The 22,385-nt window shown below is 39.7% G+C and overlaps 2 protein-coding genes across 4 annotated transcripts in view; one reads left to right on the forward strand and one right to left on the reverse strand.

Moving 5' to 3' along the window:
* Positions 1-22,385, reverse strand: part of LOC6524667 (pneumococcal serine-rich repeat protein) — a 122,984-nt gene that overhangs the window by 94,414 nt on the left and 6,185 nt on the right. The window lies entirely within an intron of this gene.
* LOC6524673 lies at positions 15,253-16,607 on the forward strand. The gene is made up of 2 exons (XM_002100494.3): positions 15,253-15,706; positions 15,776-16,607. The coding sequence occupies exons 1-2, from the start codon at positions 15,452-15,454 to the stop codon at positions 16,427-16,429; spliced, it is 909 nt and encodes a 302-aa protein (XP_002100530.1). The 5' UTR covers positions 15,253-15,451; the 3' UTR covers positions 16,430-16,607.

Below are 22,385 nucleotides of genomic sequence, written 5' to 3' on the forward strand. Positions count from 1 at the left end.
CACGCCCCCGCTGGCCAACCGCCCCCTCCTTAACCACCACCCCGCACACACCCCGCGCAATTGCTTAATCATGCAAACGGCAAGAAAACCGAAATGCAGCAGCAAATGCAGCTCCTGTCAAAGCTGCGATTAATCTCACTCAGGGAAAAGCAGGATGAGGGGCACAAAGTGCAGCAGCCACGGCGGCACTGCAAACAGTGGTTCAAAGCACAAGAGAATGAGCTTAAAATAAGATAAAAAAATTAAAATTTAAAAGATTTAAATTCATATTTAACAATTTAATCATCAATATATATTTATATAAAATTCTATTTAAGATAACTTCAAGCACATCTTGGATAATATTTGAAATGATAGTGTGTCCCCATTTTACCATCACTTTGGCACCACTGTGCCCAGCAGCGTCGGCACTCATAATTGAGATATGAACTTGGCAATATTTCATAAAAAGAAAATATATATATAAAAAGAGCCAGTCGGCGGAGGGAATGAAAAAAAAAGGCGAGAAGACTGGTCGCTTGGTCGGCCAGTTGGAGAGCCAAGGACCGAGGACGGCGATCGCGGCTTGTTCGTCTAGAAATAACTTAATTGTCACTCAATTACTCAGTTTTCAGCTAAAAGCATTCATTGCTCTGGCTTAACGTCAAAGTGGCTCAAAAGGTGGAAAACCTGAGGGGGGGTAAATGGGGGTAAAACCCTGGACAGAGGATGTGGAGCCATCGGTGGAGTTGGAGCTGCAGCCAAACTCGGATAGGAACGCCGTTGCCTAGGCGTGAATAATAGCTGCAAAGACGCGTCTTGGCCACGGCCGGTGAATGAAAATTGATGAGTTGCGACAGTTTTTGGCCAAAGGGCAAAATCACCCAGCAAAAGCAAAAAAAAAAAAGAATGGTAGGGAACAAAAATAAACTGACTTTAGACCGAAAACCTTAATGCTCTGCAGATTTCATATAGTGCAATGATATGGTGCTTAAGTATATAGCAAAAGTTTCTCATGCATTTTGAATACTAACTTCTAAGCGTGACAGTTTTCGCTCAATACCTAAAAAAATCTAAAAGCGTAATACCCTTTAAGAGGTCATTTCAAATGGTAAATACCCCAGAAGGGAAAAGGCAACGTTCCTTAAACGAGTAAAGGGACGAGACGAAGTAATGGACAAACTACTTTGTCATGGTCTCGGGACTTTGGGATTGGCCAACTCAATGCAACTATCAATCAAATCACTAGTGTGGGTGACCATTTGTGGCTGAAAGAAGGCACTACAAAAAGTCAAGCAATCCCTGATTGACATAAGTGCATGCATTCATTTTGATCGTGGCCCACGATGATTGAACTTTGCTAATGAGCCATATTGACCCCAAGGAACTGAGGGATTTTCCATAAGAAAAATATTAAACTCAACTGATTGATTGACTTGCGTGGTAGAAAGCCTCATTATTTAGATAGAATTTGTGAATTTAATGTAAGCTGGATAAGGAAATATCATGTGCTCTTTGAATGCTCAATTTATGATTGGCACTAAACGCATTTGAACGGGATGATTGATTGGTTGATTGTACAGAGAAGGATATAATGCTTAAGGTTTAAATTCAAGTAATTATATAAACTATAAAGCGTGCGTAGCTATTTGCCTTGAATATCCAACTTTATTTGCGATCTTTATGATTAATGCACCTATTGAAATCACCTTTTTGCTGCACTCATTTGGCCCCAAACATAATTACCAACATTTAGTGCGCCTTCCATCATGATTGATGCCGTTTTAGAGGGCCTGCCAATGCAGAAAGTGCGCCTTGAAAAGGAGTTCACCCGCAGCATCTCCTTGCACCCACAGGCCTGCCATAAATCGCCATAAATCCTAATCAAAACTAAGCGTAAACAAGCTGCAGCCAGGGAAACGAAGTGGGGGGGGTGGGGATAAAATGGAGGCACCACCTCTGGAACGTGAATCTATAAATCCATTAATGCCATTTACCGCATAAACATAAAGTAAACGCGGCCCAGAATGATCATCTCGCCATGATGATGATGATGATGATGGGGATGAGGATGAGGTTGGTGATGATGATGCCGCAGACTTTTCGGAGCATCAGCACCAACGGCAAAATTTGGGATCCCAGATCCCAAAAACCCCATCCCCAAAACCTCCTGTAAGTTCCCGCTGAACCAAAGCAATTGCTCCATAAAGTAAAACTAAATTGCTCAATAATTTTGTCCACATTTGATTATGTCTTCTGAGGGGGAGTTGGTGGGTGAGGTAGATAGGCCACAGGTACACGGAGAACAATTGCCGACGAAATGTAAAATACCCCTTTTTTAGAAATAGAATTTAATCAAGTTCAAAATAATATCGATATTTTCGACTGAAAATCAAAGTACCCCGTTACATATCACAGCATAGTGAATAATTACAAGGGAGGATGCGAAGGTATTACATTTTTTTACTGTGTACCGTGAACTCTCCCTCGTGGCAACGCCGTTCCTCCCCCATCCAACGACTGGCAGTCACGATTGTGCGGGGCAGGCCAACACTAAATTCAAAACCCATAAAGACATCAAAGCAGGCAACGCGTGTAACAATTTGCCAGCCAGCCAACAACAACCAATGCAACAACAGCAACAACAAATGCAACAAAACGCAAATTAACAACGGACCAACATACATACATACACATACATACACTCACGGACAGGCCCAAAGGAGTCCCGAGATGTTTGGCAGTTTGGGAGGACAAGGACTGAGGACTGAAGACTGAGGATTGGGGTTTGGGGTTTGGGGACTTGGCACTGGGAACTGGGAACTGGGAACTTGGAACTTGGTACTGGGTACTGCAAACGACGATGACGCTGACGACGACGACGACAACGATCGTTCGAAAAACACAGCGAAAAACAAAACAGCAACTGCAACAGCAACAGCAAGGCGACCTGGCCAAGTTATCCGCACCCGCACAAATCCAACAAGAACAACACAGTCAACAACACGAACAACAGCAGCAACAACAGAAACAACAACCTCGGGCTGCCCAAGAAGATGCTGGCCAACACAAAATTGGCAGTGCTCTTAAATAGAAAAAAAATACGTTAAAATGGTACTTTTAGGCCAGCACAAATAAAACAATAAATAGTTTTAATATTATTGAATAGTAAAGATGGAAGCCTCAAGAAATAGTGCAGCTACTTAAAAATCCAACTAACATACATATGAATCTAAGGCTCATAACTACACCTTCTTGGAAATCCTTTGCCCTATACCTTTATATCATAATGAATCGTTTGCATTCTACTATCTCCAATATAAAAGCAGTAATTTTATTGATTTAAACTTCTCTGCAGTTTAATGCTTAGCCTTTTCATTTCGTTTGGGGTTTCCCGATAACAGAGACAACAGACGAGGCCACCCACACAACAATCGGAACAGGTATTGTGGTTTTTCGATTTCGATAATGGATGAACTGCGATCCACTGGGAAAAAGATGGATTGGCCACAGAAAGAGAGAGAGAGAGGGAGTGATGCCGCTGGCTCACGATCGATGGTGCAGCTGAAATGCTCATTAAAAATGTAGAAAGCTCCTCCTCACCCAAAAACCAGCGATCGATAGACCGATTTTTGCGATTACCCCGACTGATCGACCGATGGACCGATTGCCCGATCGCTCGCCTCGCTGTCAGCGCTAATCGCACGATCTTAATTTACAGCAACAGCAACGGAGCAGGACGACGACTACCGGCGACAGAGACAGAAAGAGAGACAGGAAAATAGAAAGAGAAGGCGGTATGTGACGATATAGCCATTGCGATATGAAGCTGAAGGAAGGAGCTCTTTTGCGATGCGATCTTGGCCAATTTGGCGAACGCAACTTTCGCTTTTGCAGCCGACTACTGCTAACGATCGTCAATCGACGGCAATTTATTATTATGCAGCGAACGCTTGTTCGTATTTAATTCAATTAAAAGACGGTTAGAAATCATGGTAATTATGTTTACAGGAAAGCGAAAGAATGGCAGCGAATCGTGTTCGAATGGCGAATGGCAAGTGTAATTTGTAATGATCATTAATCGAATCACGAGCGAAGTGAAAGAAAAAGAGGTAAAGATATATGCGTACTTAATCCAATTTTAATGTCGTGATTGGTAACCGATCTTGATACAGCCAACTTAAACTAGATCGGTCGTTTAATCTTTTATGTCACTGCAAAGCAGCATATCTGTGGGATTTACCTAATGCAATTGCAAATCCATCACCATCGGCAGGAAGGAGAAAATCAAATATGAAAAGAATTCAGCACAGACACACAGAGTTACAATAACCAGAGCAACAACGTTGACAACATTGAACAACAACGCTTTCCGCTGAGCGATAAGGCTAGAAACCAAACAACCAAAAACAATTGTTGGTGAGGCGTGTGTGGGCGCAATTTTCCATTGAATTATAATTTTTTCGCATTACAATTTTTCTTCTCCAACTTTGCACAGAAAAAAATGCCCTTTTTTTTAAAAAACTAATCTCGATTCTAATAGTACAAAAGGAATCATTGAAAGTGGATAAAAAAAAAACAACTCTAAGCTACCACCAACAAAAGGTCACTCTAATATAGTTGTTGGCAGAGCGCATGGTCACATTGGAACTTAATATCAGCTTATGCAAAAAAGGAAATTGTCCGTTTTAAAGTGGAAATACGATTCCTGATTTCTTTTCGTGCATCTATCGCGCTCTCTTTTTCGCTCACTGTGGATTTTGGCTTGTCATAATTTTCATTACATGTTTTTCTGCCATGTTTGTTGCTTTCGTTGGGGGTAAAACCAAAGCGTACCTATAAAGCCTGATAAAGATCTTTCCATAGAGAGTGCGGGCTGTGCAACAACAACAACAAAAACAACAACGAATCGCCGTAACAACAACAGCCAAACATTGAACAACAGAAAATTGCAACAATCTGATAAAGACAACAACTGAACTCAACTGAGAGACTCAATTGCGATTTGTGTCCCGACCACAAAAAAAATACCCAATGCAAAAAAAAACCTCTCAAGAAACAGAAAAAACTGCTGCGAAAAAGTGCGTGAGCTGGGGCCTCCAGAAACTTGTGGGTTGAGAGTTGTTCAAGACAGTTTTGTCACGGAAATTATCTCGGATATACTGACAGTCGTTGCGGAAAGTCAAATGTGTTTCCTTAACTCGTAAAAAACCCAACAATCGCTTTTGAGCTTACTGGCTCTTCAAAGAAAATATAAATATAATAATACCCATAAAAAACAGCTTTAATGCTTAGTACATCTTAAAAAAAAAAAAACCAGGAATAAGATATGTAAAGTAGCTCAGCATTTTAAAACATATTTAGTGATATGTTAAATAAGAGTTTTCTTTAATGCTAGTCATTAAATGCATCAAAAACTTCACAAAAATGCGTTCAAGGACTGAAAATGACAGAAAAAAATTGGATTTTCCGAAGAGGAAACTCCAGTTGAACGACAACTGTGTCAAAACAAAACGACAACAAACAAAACTCGAACAAAACTTGGTTATCTGTGTGTGCGCCTGCGCCTTCGATTTTCCACACTGCCACGCCCCGTCCCGTACCGTACCGTACCGTACCGTACCGTTCCGTCCGCAGCGGGATTTCCATTGCCGCCCACCCACGCAGAATCCGTTGACGGATTGAGAGATTTTCCTGCAGTTTATTTTGGCTGCCTTTGGCTGGCATGTTTGTTGGACGCAGTGGCGCAAATCGGGGACGCCATGACATTATAATATGTCAATTTTTATGCCGCTTGGCAGGCGCGTGTTAGAAAATGTCAAAATCCAGCGGCGCAGTCAAACTCTCAAGTCAGCCGCCCAACAACAACAACAACAATCAACGGCAACTACAACCAAAAACGAAGAAATACAGTAACAGCAACAGCAACAACTCTATTGTGCGCCCACGCGTTTTGTTCGCGTTTTAAAAAACGCGACCACTGTGTGGTGCTCGTGTCAAGCCCCCTTTAACCCCCTAAAGCCCCCAATGGCCCCTCCTGGAAAAAACCCATCACCCCCCTCCCACCCACCTCTCTAGTTGTCTCGGCATGTTTGTGCTCCGGAGGTTTTCATAGTTTTTTTTTTTTTTATTTGCCAGGCATCGAACATTTTTATGCGACTCCAGCGGACGCATTGTCAGGCGCACAGGGGTTAAAATCGAGGGACGGGGGTTAAATGGGGTTGGGGAGCTCATGGCTCTTGTGGAGCACAACTCATGATTGTGCGGGTGCGGCTGCTATACAAGAAATTAAATCAAGTAAAACACACTTAACATTAAGCCTTTAACAGATGAATAAATCGCATAGATCTCAAAGATTAAATATTACAAAAAAAATACTTCGAGTATAGCGAAACCTAATTTTTTTAGACAATTATATTTTATGAACTCTTGTTTAAAGTATTTTTATCAAGGGAAATGTCAGCGTTTCAATTTAAATGCTTAACTCATATTTAAAATCCTTAAAAATAAAGAAAGAAAATGGATTTTTAACCCATGAACTTTTCTTTTCTTAGCAACTTTCCTTTTTGCCGTAAACCTCCTTCCGAAACAAAACAAAAAAGTGACTTTTGCTAAAGGCCAAAGTAAGCCAAATCCCACGAAAATAGCCCACAACAAAGGCCATGTGGCCATGTGGCCAAGTTGGCCATTTTTCGTCGTTTATCACGCATCGCTGTCAAAATGTCACTTTAGCTTAGTTGTTGGCAGGCGATATCTGAAAAGGAGAGGGACACCCCGACACCGACACAGACACAGGTACATAGTACCACCATGCTACTACTAGTAGCAGCCTCCAAAGCAGCCACTCCACACACCTCCTGATATTTTCCTGCCTTTCTTCCTTCATTTTTTAGCCGCTGCGCACGCGTAATAACGCATAACAGCAACAGCAACAGCAACAACATCACGTTAATGACAGCCAAAAGGGGGCTAAACCCCGTCGTCCAGTAACTCTTTCTTCTTATTTTTTCTTTTTATTTTTTTTAGCCACTTCTCCTCGGGCGGTGGCTTCTTTTTTGCCACAAACTCCTTTCAGATGCACCTCAATTCGCCTGCGGGCTCCAAAAAAAAATCTCGACCGCTGTTTTGTCACATCATTATCAGGTATCACTCCGCTCGCGAGTAAAAGAGACAGTCAGCTCAAAGAGAGAGAGAGAGAGAGAGAGAGAGGGGAGTAGGATTTTCGACATTATTGACATGACAGCGAGACTTTAGCAGGTGTGAAGGAATTCGCCGTGCCTGACACTAAATCATGCCCGCCATATACGTATGAGTGCGACTGTATTATATGTATGTCCATAAGCGCGGAACTTTTGTCGGCGACTTTGATTGCAAGTCCGCTGGTCGTCGTGATGACGATGATGATGATGTTGCCACCAGTGGCGTTAATAAAGTCATCTAGCGGTAAACACTGCCCAGCAAAACCCACTTGAGATGCACTGAAAAAATGCCAGGTAATAAAGAGTCCAGTAAACAGATTTTCAGATTAATAAGACGTGTGAACATTGACTAAGAGTGTTTAAGTAGTTGGGAGCGATATAAATGAAGCCAGCACATGTTCATGCTCACACTTATCCTTCTGATCAATGGGTATACCCATCCCTGCTGGCCAGTGTAATCAGCAATGTCAATTGAAACGTTTAACGAGAGCAGAGACCCAGCTGATACCCAAGACCACGACTGTCCGATCGGATCGCATTGCATCGCAACGCATTGGATTGCATCGCATTGGATCGAATCGGATCGGATCGGATCGCCTGATGAAGTCCCAGAGCAGCGGACATCGAAGGAGAGCGAAGGAAAAAAGTTCAGCAAGGCGGCAACAAAGTGTGCGCCTTGTGGTTGTTGCATGAATAATTCATAACAGCGGCACCAGTTAATAACTGAGCCGCACACTCCGCAGTCTGCAGCACAAAAAAGTGAAAGCTCATAAGGCAATCAGTCAAAACGTCATCAATAGAATTAAGTAATCAACTCGGGGACCCAAAACAGCAGTGGCAGCCGTGGCAGCAGGCAGCAAACCAAAACTGACCACACACAACAAAACGGGGCCAGTGAAGGCAAGGCAACAATGGGAAAAATAATAAAGGAATAAAAGAAGGGACACAAAACATTAAAAAAAAAAAAGAATGCAGCCAACTTCACATTGATTGCGGTCCAAAAAGGAGTCGAGAAGTCGAGAACAAAAAGAGGCGCGAGTGGCAGGACCACCGACAAAAAAGAGCACCAAAAGAGTAGCCAGCAGCAACGGACACTCCACGGACGGACATACGGACATGCGGACACACGGATAAGCGGACATACGGACATACGGACAACTGGACAAGTGGACGACCGGACCTACGGACAGCAGTAGGAACAGCAGTTTTTATGGCCTTTTTCCTTTATCTGCTGCCTGCCTTGCCTGCTTCGTTCTTTATTTTTTTTTTATTTTTTTTTTTTTGGGAAGGTCTTGGACCTGCAGTTATTGTGGTTTGACCAGTTGCAGGGCACAACTCAGTTGGCCACAACCACAAGAGGAGTGCAGAGTGGGGCAGCCACAAGATATAGAACTTGGCCGGCCTGCCGAGGAGAATCTGTCGGGAAGCCAATGCAAAATTATCGGGTCTCGTATCAATGCTCAAATTCAGTTGGCATATTGGGGAATGCTTTGATTAATGTGCAAACATTGTATAGGGAAAATTGTATGAGGAATCAGAAAATACTATTGAAATGACATTACATTTTTACTATTTACTAATAAAATTAACTATGTTAAGATTAAATAATAGTTTCTATTAACTCTTATTAGAACCCCAAGATAATATATTCCCAACTTAACATTCAATATAAATTCCCTTCAATTCTGAGAACCCTTCGTTTTAAACGAACCCAATGACCTTTTGCATTATTTCAATTAAAATTCATTATGCATTATCTCGTGTCTATGCCGTCGCTTTCGATCCTTGTTTACATATTTTATATTTTCACTCTGGCTTGCGTTTTTCGCTCCTGTTTTTCCTTTTTTTTTTTGTTGTTGTTGTTGTTGTTGTTGTTGTTTGCCTTCTTCGAGGTACAATTAAAATAATTACGATAATTATATAGTTACACCAGCGACAGTAGCAGTGCGGAAGGACACTCCCTCCATTTTCCTTGGAGGGTGCTGCGCACATTATTTTATTATTTATTTTATAGATTCCGGCATTTGTCGCCAGACATGCGACGACTGGTTGAGCGAATTACGCAGAAATTGCCATGAAAATTACTCGATTTACCGCCATGGCCCTTTTCCGGCGGGTCCTTAACCCTCTAAGGAGGGTCGGGTCTCTTCTGGTCACATAATTAGCCATGGCGAATATAATTAACATAAGTGAGGGGCAGGACCAAGGACCAAGTACCAAGCATCAAGGAGCAAAAGACCCGAAGCCAGCTGGAACGTGCCCAAAAAGGTGCCAATTTTGCCGCTCTGTATTTGCGGGCACGCGTCTCGCAAAGTGTCGATATATGTACGTATGTATATATAAACGCCAATATATCCCCCTCCCATACATATTCAACATTTTTGGAAATGAATAAATTACGTTTTTTTTTTGGCAACTTTTTGTTTTTCCTTGATCCTTTGATTCGTTTCGTGTTGACTGCTTGTTGCCTGTTTGTATTCATCTTTATCGACATCTGCTGCCTGGGGTTATCCACATCCACATCAGTTAAAATGGTAATTTTAATAATTCCGTTGGGGATGAGTGTGTTTAAGGTACTAAAGGTACGAAACAACCTGGCATTTAGGAATTTTATTGATAAAATCCAATTTAAAATGATAAAATCCACTTAATGCTGAAATTTACTTTCAACTTTTCAAGTCCCCAAACAATTAGGAAAATTGGTCTTCTGTTATTCTGCGATTATAAATATCAGCATTTTGATCAGAACATTCGAAATATTGGTCCAAATATGGAATGTCATACCTCGTTGAGTTCGTAATTAAATTTCCAATCGAACTGTGTTTTCAAAAAAAAATTCTATGTCGTTCCAATTTTTTGCAAATTTTGATGATGGTACCCCTTACAAAAAATGCGATAAAATGGCCAAAAATTATTTTGACAATGTCGGTCAAAAAGTGATTAGGTTGGTTAGTATTGGTAATTAGGAGTAAAAAACTGTAATTCTTTTCGCTCTCTGACCATTTTCAGCCAAGTTATAGCAAAAATACCAATAAATATTGAAATTTTGACGAAAATCGTTTTTCTGTTTTTTTGCGTAAATAATTTTCAGTATTTTTATCAGAACATTCGAAATAGTAGTCCAAGTATGGAATGCCATACCTCGTTGAGTTCGTAATTAAATTTCCAATCAAACTGTGTTTTCAAAAAAAAAATGATATTTTTTGCATTTTTCTTGCAATTTTTAAAGATGATTATTTGCCGAAAATCGCTTTTCTGTTATTATGCGACTATAAATATCAGTAAATCAATAAAATTATAGAAGCAAAATCAACTTAATATTGATCTCTAAAGAGAAAAGTTTAAATATTAATCGAAAACTAAAGCATACTTTTATGGAAACAAAAAACCAAATTCTGGTAAAAAAAAAACAGAATATTTAGATACGAAAACATTTACAATCTGCAAATATCATGTAATATAGAAATTGGGCAACAAACTTTATAAAACTTTAAAGTAAAACATTTCCAGATCTGATATCATGACACAAATATCTTTGCTCCGCAATTCTCCTTCAGCAATTCTTCTCATGCTCCACTTTGAATTGCTTATCAAGATCAAAGAGATCGCTGCTCCTCTTGTTTCCCCTATTCCTTCTATTTCGATTTGAAACAGCCAGAAGAACGGGAAGACCGGACTGCAGCATAGCGAAGAAGAACACACCCGCACAAAATCCAAATCTTCCAGAACAACCGCAGATTTTGACGTCTTGGATGTTGTTTAGAAGAGCTGCAATTTGCTGTGGCCTCCAAGTTCAACTAACATTAAAAGAAGTGCACAGAAACAAGAAACGGGTGAAGAAAAATGGAAGCTGTGCGGCTGCGGAAGAAATGGGGCAGAAGAAGAGAAGGATGCACGTCTGAAGACTGAAGAAACGGGGCGAAGAATCAAGCGAAGACAATTCAAGTTGCGTGCTCTGCGTGAGCGTCGTGCGTTTGACTGACTGAATGACTGACAAACTGACGAACGCCAAAACTGAACCGGGTCTAAGCCAAAGCCGAAGACTGCAAACTGTAGACTGAAGACTGCAAACTGAAGACTGCAAACTGAGGACTGCGGCCCGAAGACTGCAGACTGAAGACCAAGACTGACTTGGCCCATCATCCATCCATTTATTTCAGAGTTTCTGAGCTGCAGTTGCGGGAGTTGCAACGGCAAACGGAAAACCAAATTATACACATGCATGCACTGCGAGAAACTGTTAGGTTATTTAAATTCTGTAATGGCATTTCGTTTTCTAAACTATTCATTCCATTTTAGCTCGAAATCTCTTCAATGCTCTCTTCAAAAAAGAGTACACCACATTGATAATGTTTTTTTTAAATATTTTTTCAAGTGCACGCTAGTCCGAGTCGAAGACTGGGAAGAACACCTCCCGCACTCATCCCCCTGCGGGCCACACCAACACAATTGAAATTCCTCTAGCGCAGAAATTGCATTTCACGCTGGAAATGCGTGCTCTGCGTGCAGCAAGAGCCAAAACCAAAGTGCAACAGCAACAAAAAAATTGCAACTGCAACAGCCACAATCATTGCTGCTGCAACAACAGCAACAAACACATCAAGAGCTGCATTTGCAGTCGGAAGAAAGACAAAACGCCTCTGATACTGTGAGAAGACAAGCTCTTGATGCACTATCAAAATTTGCTAAATTAGATAATGGAGCAATAGTCAAAGGAAAATATTCGCCAGAAATGTAGCATAATTTTCAATTTAATGCGGAGTACTTAAAAATATTAGAACCTGAAGTGCAGTAAATAAATATAAATTCAGGAATAACTATTGTTCAATCTACAGTTGCTTAACTATATTTTTCAAATAATTTAAACTGTTTAAGATAAAGAGTAACCCCAGTCAAGAACTAACATAGTTGAGCAGTGAGTAGATTAGTGGGAGGCTGCCGAGTAGCTTTCGCATCCAAAGTGTAGGTGCTGCGAAGGAATTGTGGGCTGTAGAGTTGGGCTCATTCCACAAACCTGGAAAATGCCAAAAGCACAGCACTTGCCGAGCAGCAGAATATCTGCGGAAATGCGGAAATTGCCTCAGCAGAAACAAAAAGAAATATTTCTCGATATCAGCGTAAGCAAAAAATGCCGCCCAGTTGAAGCTCTTAATGAAGTTTAATTACATATGAATATTATTTAATTACAAGGCTTACTTTCAGTTGGCGTCGAACTGAAAGCATCTGCGCCTTTCACATCTTTTCACATCTCCCCACAACATTGTCATATTCAAATGTTTATTACTTGTTGATTTTGCCCCACTACTTTGCTACTTTGTTGTTGTTTACTTTTCGGTTCTTTCGATTGCCACAAGATGCAAAAAAAAAAAAAAATGCTGCACACCACTTCTACTGCCTCCATTGGATTTGTTTGTTGACACTCGCAACTTTTTCGCAGCCCACACAAAAAATGTGAGAGGAAAGAGGAAAAATATGAGAAGGATTCCCCAGATGAGGCAGCAATATTATTATTAGTAAACATTTTCGGTGCGTAAACAGTGCAGTGCTTCAAATTAAAGTATGATTCTTCTGCGCTCTTTTTGCCCTTTAATTGAATGAAAAAAAAAGCCTAAGCTTTTAGCCGTTTTTAATCAACTGAACATGACGTTAAATTAGCCATTACACATCATTACCTTAACGTCCATTAACTAAGTTCAATTCCATTTTCATTAACCATATCATATTATTTCCAATTGATTTGTACATTAACTTTTTTTTTACCTTACCTTACCTACCCCAATTAGCTCACTTTTTACGACAGTTTTTCGACGGAGCTTCAGGCTTTCGTTATTATATTTATTTTACCATTTTTTACTTTTTTTTTGTTTTTTTTTTTGGCATGACGTCAAGCTGTTCCCTTGGCCGCCAATCCTTGTGTCAAACCGTTCTTATGGGTAAATGGAAAATCCATTAATAAATAAAAAAGCGCCACTCACCTGCAACGAGAGAAAGAGAGAGAGTGAGTGAGTGAATGAGAGAGAGAGGGGGGAAAATTCGTTAAAAAAGAATTTCATTAAGTGCATTGGGGGTTCGACTCAGTAGGGTCAAAGGAAAATACAAATAAAATAATAAATGGCTAGTGCAAACAAAAAAAAAAAACAAAAAATGGGTAAACTGGCCGGCAAAATGGCGACGCATATGTGTGTGCATCCACACACACACAGGCACACACGCACAGACAAACGCATACATTGACACTAATAAGCTGCCGAGTTTTGCGTGTGTCAACTTTTGCACTTTTTGCGCAAATGCAAATTGTGTAAAGAGAAAATACAAAAAAAAAATTGAAAAAAAAAAGATGAAAGAAACATATTTTCACACGAGACATGACTAAAAAAAAAACCCCCTGTCTCCCCCACCACTGGCAATCAGCCCATCTCGCTCGCACACTGCACGCTCCAGCGATTCGTTGGGCCAAAAGGGAGATATATATGTACTTATACATATATACAAATATGTACACACGGGCAAGTGCATTTTATATATGCACATACATACATACATATGTATATGTTTACCTGTACTATAACTTCATTCCAATGGCCGCCCTGCACTTTCCTACGGCCTATTGCCCTCCCTTTCTGGCCTTCTCTGAGCTACAAAAAAATAAATAAAATAAAAAAAAAATAAAGCAGAAACAAGAAAAGCCCATGCATATTGGATGTCTACGAATAGTCCAAATATTTGTTGGAAAATCGCTACAGAGAACCCCCAAAAACAGAAACAACAATCGGAACACGCAAAGCCCAAAGACAAGGCTCTAAAATGTGCACTGCCAGAAAAATGCAGTAAGAAAGTGAAAATAAAGTTATAGCAAAAAAACAGAAATCAAACTAGGCTACTATAACTATTAGTAAATGTAATAAATAAAAAAATGTATGTATGATCTTAAGTTTACTTTGTAAGCGATAAGTTTCTTCTATAAGATGACTATAAGACTAACTAACTACTGACTAACTATTTTGTGCAGTGTAGGCCAAAGAGGAGGCGTGGTGTGTGTGCTGGCTGCCTCTACGCCCTCCCCTATTTATTTTTATGGGTAGGGTTAGCTCGATTTCAGCTAAGGACATCCACAAACACACACACACACACACGCACACACACACACAATCGCACGAGGAGTAAAACTAGAGAAATACACACTATTCAACCTCTTCCTGTTCCTATTCCTATTCCTATTCCTTCAGCTACTCTTTCACCTTTTAACCCTTCCGTTGTTGTAGTAGTTCTTGGCTGAACGCATTTAATGGTCGAACAAATGCCTCTGTTTTTTTTTCTCTTGTATTTTTTTGAGGGTGAGAACTCACACACACACACACACGTGCAAGCGGTAAGGGTTGCTAACCCTCCCGTGCGTATATACATATGTGTGTGTGTGTGTGTGCGGGATGAAAATAGTGCCCCTAGAGTGCGAGAGAAAGAGAAGGTGCGCTTCTGGCACATTTAACCCATTGGCAGCCATTTTTAGTTTGGGCCACCACAAATCCAAGCAACTTTTAATGGAAAAAGGGGTTAAGCGAACAAGTAAAGGACGATCGCAAACTTCTAAATACACAGTTACTAACGATTAAAAGGTCAAGTTAAACTGCATTAGAAATTTTGTTTGTAAAATCCCAATTTAAACCTATTATTATGTTACTTATTGCCAGGAAATTTGCATGTCCCTGATTTTCCCAGAACCTCTTTGAATTGAATAGCACAAGAATTTAGTTAAGATAGGTCAGTCATTTCCGTTTCTACTTCAATTTCAGATCAATCGAGCTTTTTGTTTAATTTTCGTTACCCTTTGGATTTGCTATTTCATTGTTATATCATTGTTATATGTCGATCGATCGTTGCAATGTATGCATACCCATTGTGTCCAGCTGTTCAGCTCAGTAAATATTTGCATCCCTTTTTTTTTAAGTGGATTTTCATATGGTTTTATTACAATATATATTTTTTTTTATTTTAACAGAACAATAATGGTGTTTTGTAATGGATTCTGGCTACATAGTAGCCACTGCCTTTTCACTTTCGATAAGTCAGTTAGTATAGACTGGCCCAGAATTCACTTTAATCAGAGTGCTGGCCCGGAATAGACATTATCTGACTGACTTTCTCACTTTTTATTGTATCAGTTAAAATTCTCAATGTGTCACTAAAAATCGCCGGCCAGATTGCTGAACGAACAAAAAAATAAAAACAAGAAAATTCATAGTGTTAATTCAGTTGCAGTGCACAGTATCACCACAATGGCCAAGGACCAGGAAGGACACACTTGTCCACCATCCGCTCCGGAGACCACGGAGGATCAGAAACGGGAGCAGCGTGCTCGTCTTATCAAGGCATTGAGCCGCTTCAAGCCACGCGATGCGAATCCGCTGCAGTTCTACAATTGTGTCCGCGAACTGTGCATCATGCACAATTGCAGCATCGATGAGGGGCTCGAACGAGCGGCGTTAACTTGGCCCGGACTTAGTATGCGCCAGCGGGAGCTATACGATTCGGTAAGCCAGTTTAATCAAAACGCACCAGAAACGCACAACTTCTTTCAAATAATCTGCCAACTATTGCAGCAACGGCATGCAGAACTGCCTATTCCCGTGCCACGTCACCTCATCTACCGCGCCTTCCAGAAGGAGAGCAAGGGTCTCTGGTCCCTGGGCCGCTCCTCGGTGGGTGGCGGCAAGCAGAGCACCCGCTATACCCTGGAATCCTACAAGCCGCCACCCAAGCCGTCACGCCTCAGAACGCAGCTGAATGAGCGGCGCCCCAAGTACGATAATCTATTGGATTTGCCACCGAAAGTGGCAGCTATGCGCGTGCCGCCGGAGCCGAATCGCAAATTTTCCAGGGTATCACCAGCTTCCGGTCGCCGGATACGGAGTTTTACGCCACCGGCCGTTAGGCGTGTCCGATCCATCCGGCACATTCTATCGATGGCCAGTGTGGATATGAAGAAGAGCGCACGGATGCGAAATCCGGGCAAATGCAATCGAACCAAGAAAACTGATGCCGCAGAAACTGCGGGCAAATTGCAACCGGATAAACTGGCATCTGGCGTTAGTAAGCTGTCGAAGAAGAAGGCGATCAAACGCAAGGGTGTCGCATCCAAGGCAAAGCGATTGGCCAAGGCTGAGGATCTACAGACGTCGCACAACTGGGATGAGGCCATCGGATGCGTACGTCGGCGTCTCATGATGCACAAGCCTTTGAAGTCCAGATCCTAACTAAATCTATATACCATTTATATAGCCCATAGAAATGGTGTCAGTAGGTGTAGTTTTTACTTGTTAAAGGATTACTTCATTGTCCTCAATTGAAAGACAGATGGTTGTCTTGTCTCGCTCTCTGCTAAGACAACACACGAAAATCGCTTTCAGAACAAAAGAAGTTAAATTAAAAGTATGCATTTATTTTTCAATGGTCAACGGTTGCGGTCTAAAGCAATACAGCACATGCCATATGGGGTCTATGAAAAGGTAAAAGTAAAGGGGTATGAGTTAGGCTGTTATTTGTTATGAAAGTTGATTCATCAATTTTATGCCAACCATTTCGCCAAGCCTAAGTGTTTAATTTATTCACCCAGATTAACGCACATAAACATACAGCTTTCGTTCACCAACCAAGCGATCGCCAATATAAAAAGTCAGCAATAAATACTATAATTAAAAGCATTGAGATCTTAAACATTTCGTTCGAGACGACATGAGAAAACACTAACAATTTTCTAGGCAATTTGATGGCATTTTATTTCGTCTATGGCCGCTTGTTTCTCGTTATTTCCTCGACTTCTTTTTTTTTTTTTTCTTTTTATTAGTTTTACTTTTCTGGTTTTCAAGCGGGCGCAATCATTTTGATGAACCGTTAGTTAAGCACCGACAACAGCAACAACAATAGCTAATAAAACATTAACGCACACACTGGCATAAAAGCCCAAAAAAAAAAAAGATAAATAAAATCACCAGAGGCAGAGAACAAAATTCGCAAAAGTTTTATTTTACTTCTTTCTTTTTTTTTCTCTCTTTTTTGCCAATCGGCACGCAGAAACGACGTTGAGCATTTGACCTAAATTCGGGGACAGCTCTTCTACGTTTTCTAATATTCTTTCTTTTTTTTTGCGTTCTCAACGCGCTTTTGTGCGTTACCCAGAAAAAAAGAGAGAAACACAAAAAATTCGCAAACTTTTTTGCGACTGCTAATTTCGCAAAGGCAAACAAAAAACATTTCAATTCCGCATAGAGAAAGAGAAGCGCAGAGTTAGAAAAGAAACAAGGCAGAAACAACTGTACAAAAGTCAGTTTATTTTATTTTATTTTTATATTTGTTTTTTTTGGGATTTTTGTATTGTTTTTTGATTGCCTATGTCACGAAAAATTTTTGCGTTTTGCCTTTTGGCAATCTTCAGGTTTGCGGGGATATGTTTTCAGGGAATCGGTACGAGAATTCGAATTCTACCTGTTTGGCAGAAGATTTGTAAACTAGATATCACACAAAGAAATGCGATATAAAATGAAGTAGTTTTCAAAGATCATATAGCTTATTCAGTTGCAAAGAGGACCAAATGAAACAAGAATACATTGAATTTCAATGATAGCAATTGATTACGTTCTAAAGCGCAAGTTTATGATTTTAGGTAACCCAACTGGTAAAAATATCATAAGAAATACCATTAAATTAACCTTTCGCGCTTAATTGCTGAAACTTGAGCTTTGGAGAAAGTTACAGCGATCTCTGCTAGTGCCTGGTTATTTTCAAGGATATCTTATCGGCGCCTTTAATTTACTTTCTTCATTCCCAGCAAAAACTTTCTACATGCGTTTACTGTACGAGCAACTTTTTTGCCAGAACCATTCAACTTAACCACCTCACTCGTCTGCATCTAAGTTTTATTTGAATCATCCGATTTCATTGCCATTTTTTTTTTTTTATTCTTTTTGGCCCATAACAATTTTTAGACGCTTCTGCTTGGCAAAAGTTTTGATGACGCTCCAAAAAGACGCATATGGCGTAAGTACTTTATTCAAGGGTATTATGATTTATTATAGCAACAGCAAGAAATGCTACTTTTATGATTAAAAATATATACCTCTTAAGGTATAAAATTAATTTGTAGATAAAATGTAAAAATAAATAGAACATTTTACTTGCGTGTGTTATTTAATAATTTATGCATTTCTTTACCATATTCTTTACCAAAATTAGCTGGGATTCACCATGATCATTTGCCAAATCTTGGGTTTCCCAATTTCTCTGCACTTTTTTGTCGTAGTTTTCTTTCCTTTTTGCTTGTTGCTTTGCTCTTGCGCCATTTGACTTCTAACAGCTTTTGTGGCCGCAAACACATATCTACAATCCTACAATCCTACATCTACATATGAATCTGCTATTTTTAAAGTCGCTAACTAGACAAAAGCCACCAAGTTAACTCAACTATGAGCCCCGCGCCTCTCTTTTCGTACATATGTTTTTTTTTTTTGCTATTGGGTGCTGTTGTCTTTGTTTTGTTGTCAAGCTGGTGTCCAAAATCCACAAAAAAAAAAGTAAAAAAAAAAATAGCAACAAATTCAGCCAGAGCAAGAGTACAACGCTGATTACGCAATGCGTTCGGGAAACACACACACACATACACGCATACACGCACATACAATAAAATAGACACATATACAGGCAAGGTTTTTGTTTCGTTTCCGCGATCAACGCGCTTGCGAAAACTCACACAAGCGTACACGGGAAAAAAATTCGCAAATAACAACAAAGTAGCTTGTGCGTGCGACCCAATTGGAAATTTGACACACATTGACAGCGTAGATAGGCGAAAAAATAGTGGGGGGACTGCGAGAAGGGGTGGGGAGGGGGGATCAGGGAGTGACGAAGCCCAGAAGCAGCTGCTCAGATACAAAGATACAACATCCACAAGAAGCACGGATACAAGTTCACATGTATTTACTGTGCCCAAAATGTGTGTGCGAAATGATACCCTCACCAAAGTTGAGATTTCCAAGCACTAGCAACACTTACGATATACTAAAATTAGAATAAACAATATATGATTCCATAAATATATGATTCCATGTTAATTAATTTAACATATTTTCTCTATATTTTTGTCTAATATATTTTACTATCAAATTTAAGCCTACTCCCCAATTTATTTTGTTCTTTCCCATTATTTATATCATTAATATGCGAAGGGCATTTTCGGCACAGCTTCTTCGCCAGCGTTTTTTATGGCGAAATTAAAGAGAGAAAATTATAAAAAAAAAATATAAAAAAAAAGTGTGTGTGGGGGAAACACACAGCTGCGGATTTGTGTGTGCTTTGTGTGTGTTTGCACTCATTGCTCATTTGTTTCGTGGGCTTAGAGTAACTGGCAACTGGCAACTGGCCTGACCTTTGGCTTGACCGTGGGCGTGAATTGCGAATAGTTGCGAAAATACAAAACAGCACACAAAAAAAAAAAGAAGAAAAATAGTGTACTTTGCAAAACCAGCGAGCAGAAAAAAAAAGAAGCTCGAAATGGCAGACAAAACTAATTTCTAGCGGGCTGCTTGTCGCACAGCTGAAATTCAATGCTATCTACGCACATCAACACACAACTACACACAACTACACACATCTACACACATCCATACACACAAATTAGTTCAGTAGGTGCTTTGGATGTTATTGTTTTTGTTGTTCCTGACGTTGGGGTTTAATTTTAGACGGCTGTGGAAAAATTAAACATTTCTCAGCGCCAATTGCCAGCGGGAAAGAGAGAGAGAGAGAGAGAGAGATAGAGAGGAGAGGAGAGGGAGGAGAGCAGCATGGCTGGGCCCATAAAAAATTCGCACATTTCTGTCCTTGACACACATTGCGTATACGCAATCTACGCAGCCGGCTCCGCAAAGCTGATTTCGTTTATGAGTGCGTGCGAATTTTTTTTTCTAGTTCCTCACTTTTTTTCGCAATTTCGCATTTGTGTGTGACCCACATATGAAATCAAACAGATACAGATAACATTTCTTTTCCTATATATGCCTTGGAATTTATGCAAACATCTTCTTTTTTTTTTTTTGTTTTTTGTGCGGAAAACAAATTTGCATAGTTGGGAAAATATTATTCGGCAATTGCGAAAATTTTGTATTTCTCCCACCTTGTCATTGATTAATGGCAGCATCGTTTGTGCATTTATTTTCCCCGCCGAGAGGTCAGAAGGTCGCAAACGCATCGCAAAAGTCGCAGCAATTGACAGCTGCCAGTGGAGGAATAGCGATTCATACATTTTCAATGGTCAGAAAATGCGAAAGGTTAAAGCTATGCTTTTAATGTGAATAATGAAATGAAATAATAAATAATACTAAATACTAAAAATCTAATACTAAATAATACTAAAAATACCAAAATTTAGGTGCTCTTCTCTGCGCTTCTCAAAAGTCCTACATAAGCAAACCACTTTTTCGATGTTTTAAAAAAAAAAATACTAAATGTGAGTGAGTTGTGCAGTGATTTAATGTGGCAGCAGAGGATATCAACAATGCGATTTCGACCTACTGGAGGAAGTGCCTGGGCTAGCTATTTCCCAGGAGCTACAACAACCAAATAAAGATAAGTATTAAAACACCTATTATTTACATGTATTTTCAGTAATAAAAAATTAATTAAATGATTTCCTAACATTTTAAAGCAATATATTATTAAAATATGGGTTCTGCGTTTTGAATTAATAATCAGCATGAATGAAAAAAGAGATTTCCTATATGGAAACAAATGACAACTTGGTTTGTATACCTATTTTATTTGTGTGTATCTTTTTTTTTTACCACATTTTTTCATAGGTGACTTGAGCTAACAATAAATTTCAGTTACATTTCTTCATTTTTGCCTAATGTCATGCGTTGAGGTGCTAGGAACGTGCCTTCTGCCGTTTTTCAGTAATTTTAATTTTTGTGCGATAACAAAATATTGCTAATGTTATATACAAATTTCTATATAATATACAGATTTCAGTTGACTCGTACAACAATCTCATCATCATCATCATAATCATCATAGTTCGCCCAAAAATTCTAGTCAGCAAAGTGTGACTGATAAAAGTTCGTTTCTATCTTGCTGATATAATTTTTACTTTTTTTTTTTTTTTTGTTATTTATGATTATTTTAATGATTTTTTGTGTTTGCCAAACATGCGAAATTGCGTAAGCAGCCAGAGGCAAAACTAGATAGAGAGAGAGAGAGCGAGTGAGAGATTAGAAAAGCGCCAGAGCGAGAGCAAGAGAATTGGCAAAAATGCGAAAATACAAAAAGAAAAAAAAGTATCGCTAGCACACAGATAGGCCAATACCAATGCAAATCTATACATTCGCACGCTCTTCAACTTGACTTTGAAAAATGTTGACAGAGCGCAAAAAAAGAGAGGTAGCTCGCGATTTTCGGCAACATTTTTTTCTGTGTTTCTGCTTGTATTGTTTTTGCCATTTTTTTGTTGTTTTCTTTTGGGTGCGTGCGTTGATCTCGCAGAATTTCGGCTACGCACTTTTTTGCGATTGCGAATTTCTCTGCCTTTTTTTTCGCATTTTCCTGTGAATGTGCGTGTGAGTTCATTGACTTTTGTGCGTTTTGTGCGTGCCTCTCATTTTTTTTCGGCGATTTGAGGCCTACGAGGTGTTGTTGCCTGGTCGTCTGTAATTTTTGTGCGTGTCGTTGATCTCTTTCAGGCCGGCAAAAATACAAAAAAAAATTGTGTGTGGGGTTCATTGAACCCCTTGATTTGGGGCTTATGGGGCGTACGAAAGTTCAATAGACTCGCGAATTTTTTTCGTTGGTTTGCCTAGCTTTTTTTTTGGCGCTGTCGCTTCGATTTAGGCATAGAAACAACAGGCACTTATTAATCATGGCCAGAATCTGATTAAAGGGTTGATAAAGTATGGGTCTTTATGGGCTTCGGCTGATTTATGTGGGATATATTGGTATTAATGTGTGACAGCAGCCAAGTTACCTTTTACTATACTTGTATTTTGATATGAATTCAAAATAATTTCTTAACTTTCGCTAATTTCTCTAATCAAATTCAGATGTTACCATTACTAGTACGCTGGTTGTTCGTCATATTTGAACTTTTCCTTTCTCCTGCAGCACCCATTAGTTATTTTTGCGCAATTCTTCCATTAGTAGTTGAACTCCTTTTGGCTTCAAAGGCTGAAA

Source organism: Drosophila yakuba, chromosome X (genome assembly GCF_016746365.2).
Source record: "Drosophila yakuba strain Tai18E2 chromosome X, Prin_Dyak_Tai18E2_2.1, whole genome shotgun sequence".
NCBI classification, from domain to species: domain Eukaryota; kingdom Metazoa; phylum Arthropoda; class Insecta; order Diptera; family Drosophilidae; genus Drosophila; species Drosophila yakuba.